Source organism: Coffea eugenioides, chromosome 1 (assembly GCF_003713205.1).
Source record: "Coffea eugenioides isolate CCC68of chromosome 1, Ceug_1.0, whole genome shotgun sequence".
Classification (NCBI taxonomy): domain Eukaryota; kingdom Viridiplantae; phylum Streptophyta; class Magnoliopsida; order Gentianales; family Rubiaceae; genus Coffea; species Coffea eugenioides.
In genome coordinates this window covers 10,223,269-10,227,880 of record NC_040035.1, presented here as the reverse complement: position 1 = coordinate 10,227,880, position 4,612 = coordinate 10,223,269, and the positions used below count along the sequence as shown (strand labels likewise).

Below are 4,612 nucleotides of genomic sequence, written 5' to 3'. Positions count from 1 at the left end.
ATGCTCTTATGATACTTTTCGGTTATTAATGATTTAAGAATATCTTATGCATAAGTAAAGTTTAGATTTATTTACACTCTGACTTTGGTATGATTTGATCTCGTGAAAGTTTAAAGTGGATCAGTTGGAAATAGGCATGTTTTGATCACATTATATGAAATTTTCATACTACACATCCACATCATGATTCATGTCATTCAATTATATCAATATATGTGACCATTGATGGGTCGAGTTACGAAATTGTAACAAAAGCTGCTTTGATCCTATGTTAGAATGATTGATGGACCAAATTGGTTACAAATATATTGTGGTAATGACAGTAAAGTTGAACTCATACGATTAATTCCGAACATAATTATAAGGTTACACATATAGTCCAAATGGGAGATTGTTGGATCCTTAATCCTACGTTGGACTTATATGTGAATAATTAAGGGTTGCAAACTGTCAAATAAGGTTAAGTCCAATTAAAGGGTATTTCTAATTTCCATGATGGGCTGAAATAGGGATCCAAAGGGTAACAAGATTGTTATCTATAAATAGGTTTATGGTTCCCAGGTCACATGTATTCTATCTGTCATATTTTCTAGTACCACAAAAAATAACTTTTCCCTGATATCCCATCGTCAGGAAAGATACCAGAGAGATATTAAAGAACTCTCTTAAGGATTGACAAATACATGTTGACCTGGAAACCCATCTCAATATCTTTGGAGATTCAAATATCAGTTTGTCGATATGAATTCAGGTACGCTTCCGCAATTTCACTATTAATTTATTTTTTAATAATCACCATATACATTTTGGGTTTAATAGGTGATGGTATTCACCAAACCAAAGGTTAATTTTAAATAACCACCCTAACACAGTAAAGATATGGAGAATAGAAATCACTGGACGGAAGCTAAAGAAAAGCCTAAATCACACCCCATGAATGGTGGAGCTGATTCTAAGAGCTATGCTCAAAATTCCAGCTATCAGGTACTATTAATTTCACTCATATCACCCACAAAACTTTATTTTTTTCCGCTTTCTCTACCTTACCATTCCATCACGTGCCACTTAATTGGCATTGTGCATGTGAATTCTTTTTCATACTTCTTGTAGAAAGGGGTGATTGAAGCTGCAAGAGGTGAAATTTTACAAGCAATTAAGGAGAAACTAGGCTTAAAAAACGATTGGCCAAGGACATTTGTGATTGCTGATTATGGCTGTTCCAGTGGACCGAACACATTCCTTGCAATGCAGAATGTTGTTGAAGCAGTGGAGCTAAAGAACAAATCTCTGCAACAGAGCCCAACCCTCAACTTCCATGTTTTCTTCAATGATCTTGGAGACAATGATTTCAATATTCTCTTCAAATCCCTCCCTTCACACCTAAGATACTTAGCTACAGCTGTACTTGGCTCCTTCTACGAGCGTTTATTCCCCAATGCTAGCCTTCATTTGGCATATTCTTTTTATGCACTCCATTGGGTTTCCAAGGTTCCAGAAGAAGTTAGAGATCATACTTCATTGGCATGGATCAAAAGCAAGACATATTGTTCGGGCACCAACAATTTTTGAATTGTTGTCATAAAACAAATAACGTGCAGTTTAGCATCCATTTACATATTTTCAAATTCACTAAAACAAATAACGTGCAGAACCATTGGCATATTTTGCTCAGTTCAGGAAAGATCTCAACAGGTTTCTGAATGCTAGAGTAGAAGAACTTGTCGGAGGCGGCCTTTTGGTGATTTAGTTGCCTGGTGTTCTGAGCGGCGCCCTTCCCTTTAATACTGGTGCAAGATTCTTCCAAGAGCTGTTAGGACCATGTCTTTTTGAGATGGCCTTATCTTCAAAATGTCTCAAGAATCATCTCAATCCGATCATTGTAGCTGAAGTTATAGCCGAAATACAAAAATGTGTCAAGGCTATCAACTTTCCTTCTTCCTACGTGATATGCTTAAGATAATTACAGCTTTTTTCTATGAGCAATAATCTACTCTCAATTAAGCCTTCTTCCTACATCCTCTTTATCAATTACAGTTTTGAAGTTCTACTTTTCTATCCACCAAATAGTTTGACATGTCTCTTTGGTCTTGTTTTTCCAAAATTTATCGAGAATCAACTTGAGACATCAAGGTAATGGGGTATGATATTTAGGCATTCGGAAAAGACCCTTGCTTTGGAAGAAGCCCGAGGAACTTCAACCAGAGAGATTTCTATTGTTGGTATAGATTTTCAAGGTTTGGAAGGTGTTGCCCTGGTAAGACCTTTGCCATGGCTATAACTATATTTCTTGCCGTTGACATGGAGGACCTTTCTATATACTTTCGGATGCTTAGATGAGAATCTCACGTGCTTAACTGTCCACTAAGAAAAGAAAATGAAAATATTGAAAACTGCATCTTAATTATACACATGCATCCACTAAGAAAGAACGCATTGTGTTAGTAAGGCTTCTAAGAACACTTGATATAAGGAATAGAACCTAATTCGATCAGGGACAACTCAAGACAAATTAAGGTTGATAGGAAGGCGCCACAATCAAATGCATTCTTTGATTGATAAACCATAAATGAACACTTAAGAACTCATCTAAAGTATTCAAAGGGGTCGGCGACAAGTCAAGAGAAAACTTTCTAAAAAAATGTCAACTTTCTTTCTTCCCTTTGAATGAAATGATACAAATATTTATGATCCTACTATACCTAAACTAATGGACTCAACTTAACTTACATAATATTAATCAATTAACTCACAACCTAATAAAGAAGTTTATTGCTGGCCGATTATTACACAAGGAAACAACTAACAAAACGACTCAATTAACCAACAGATTTGACAACAAATTTGGATCCAACTCAACATGAGATCTTGGACCAAGTTTATTTCTACCAAATTAACTAGAAATCTGGAAACTAAACTACTAAGTTACTAATAAAAACTCGAACTACTTGAACCTTGAAACATGGCTCTTAAGCAGCCCATATTTCTCATCATATATACACAAGTTGATGTATATAATGCTAGCTACTTATCTTAATTTAACACGTGTTCGTATAATATGCTTGTTCATTTATTATTTGTACCTGATTTGAGCTCATTTGAAAACGTTGTGTGCTAATTCATTGCTTGAGCTCAACTTGTTTAACAAAAATAAGCTAAGCTCGAGTATGAACTCAAAAACTTCAACTATTGACTTAGTTTTAATTTGAAATCCCTGAAATATTGATGAATACGGAACACAAATAAAAGGAGTAGAGCAATATGAAACAAATTAAGTCAAATATAGAGGCTTATTACTAAGATAAACATAAATGTGATTAGTAAATTTTTTAAATGCTGACAAGTGAAATGAATATTTGCAAACAAGGCTTGTGTTCATTTGTTTACTAATTAAGCTTGATTTGGTGTTCGAGCTCAATTCATTTTGTCAAAGAATGATCTAAACTCAAACTTATGCCAGCCAATTGAAGCTTTGGTCTTGACCAGCTCTATTCCTTAACAAAGACTAAAAAGCAAACTGGGAGGGGGAAGGAAGTGAAGAAGAAAGGAAAACAAAGAGGGGGGCGGAAAAAAGTGAACAAGGGGGATGATAAGTATAGTCGAAGGAGGTTCTACAATTGTCTATCACAAGTTTTGAAGAAATCAAGGTGATGAGGAAAATTCTTTATTTTTTTTAAAACAAATAAAGGGCATTTTAGGATATTTGAAGAAAAGTTTAGCATGTTTGGTCTATATTGTAATGCAAACTATTTTGTAATCTATGTAGTAATTGAGGGACGTATATGTAACTTTAAAAATTAGAGGGAAACTTCTTGCTATTGTTTGAAACCTCCCAAAAAGAATTGTTGTTCTGAACTTTTTTATTCATCAACCAAATTTAATTAGCATTAAGAACAATTAGAAAGATCAATTTTCCATGAAACATGAAAGAATGGAGCTAAATAAAATGATTCGTTTGTTACTGAATTTTTCTTCTGTAATTCTTAGTCCTGTTCAAGTTTCAAAGAAAATGCGACCACCTATCAGAAGGAAGGTCTCCATAGTTGAGAAAACTTGGAACAACAAGGAATAGCGTACTTATTCATTTCTTAGTTTATATATTTACCTCGACTTTGGCTTATTTTATTGCTCAAAATTTCTTGAGTTGCTACCTTGAGCCTTTAAATGATAGTCATTTTGCACTCAGAGAACTCAAAAGAGATCTAGCGAAACAGAAATGGTAGTTATTTAGAAAATATCTTTATTTGCTTAACCATTTATTGAGGTTGTATAGGAAGTATTTGGGACAAGATTTAAAAGAATACTCAAACATTACAAATTTCATTAAAATAGTATGTTACTCAACATAATTGGCACATAATTATCCCATGAAGATGAGAAAACGAAACTAAATCCACATTATCACTCCACATAGAAAGTGATACACCCGTGATAGAGAAACAAACACTCGGATTGCTTTCATTAGTATGATATAAAAGAACAACACATAAAGAAACCAACTCTGGCATTTGAAGCAGAGAAACTGAGCATAACATAAGACTCGGCTTCAATGATTTATTTTGGGAAACACGATTTTATTCCAATGCCACGCTGAGTAGAAGAATCTTGCTCAGTT

General features: G+C 34.2%; 1 protein-coding gene across 1 annotated transcript; it reads left to right on the top strand.

Annotated features, from left to right (window-relative positions):
- The first annotated feature begins 879 nt into the window (after positions 1-879).
- LOC113767561 (probable S-adenosylmethionine-dependent methyltransferase At5g38780) lies at positions 880-1,569 on the top strand. Its single transcript, XM_027311702.1, has 2 exons — positions 880-984; positions 1,111-1,569. Exons 1-2 carry the CDS (start codon positions 880-882, stop codon positions 1,567-1,569), a joined length of 564 nt encoding a protein of 187 aa, XP_027167503.1.
- The last annotated feature ends 3,043 nt before the right edge of the window (positions 1,570-4,612 follow it).

Coding starts and splice junctions, on each gene's coding strand:
- LOC113767561 (XM_027311702.1), top strand. CDS start 880: ATGGAGAATAGAAATCACTGGACGGAAGCTAAAGAAAAGCCTAAATCA. Junction 985..1,110: donor CTCAAAATTCCAGCTATCAG/GTACTATTAATT, acceptor TACTTCTTGTAG/AAAGGGGTGATTGAAGCTGC.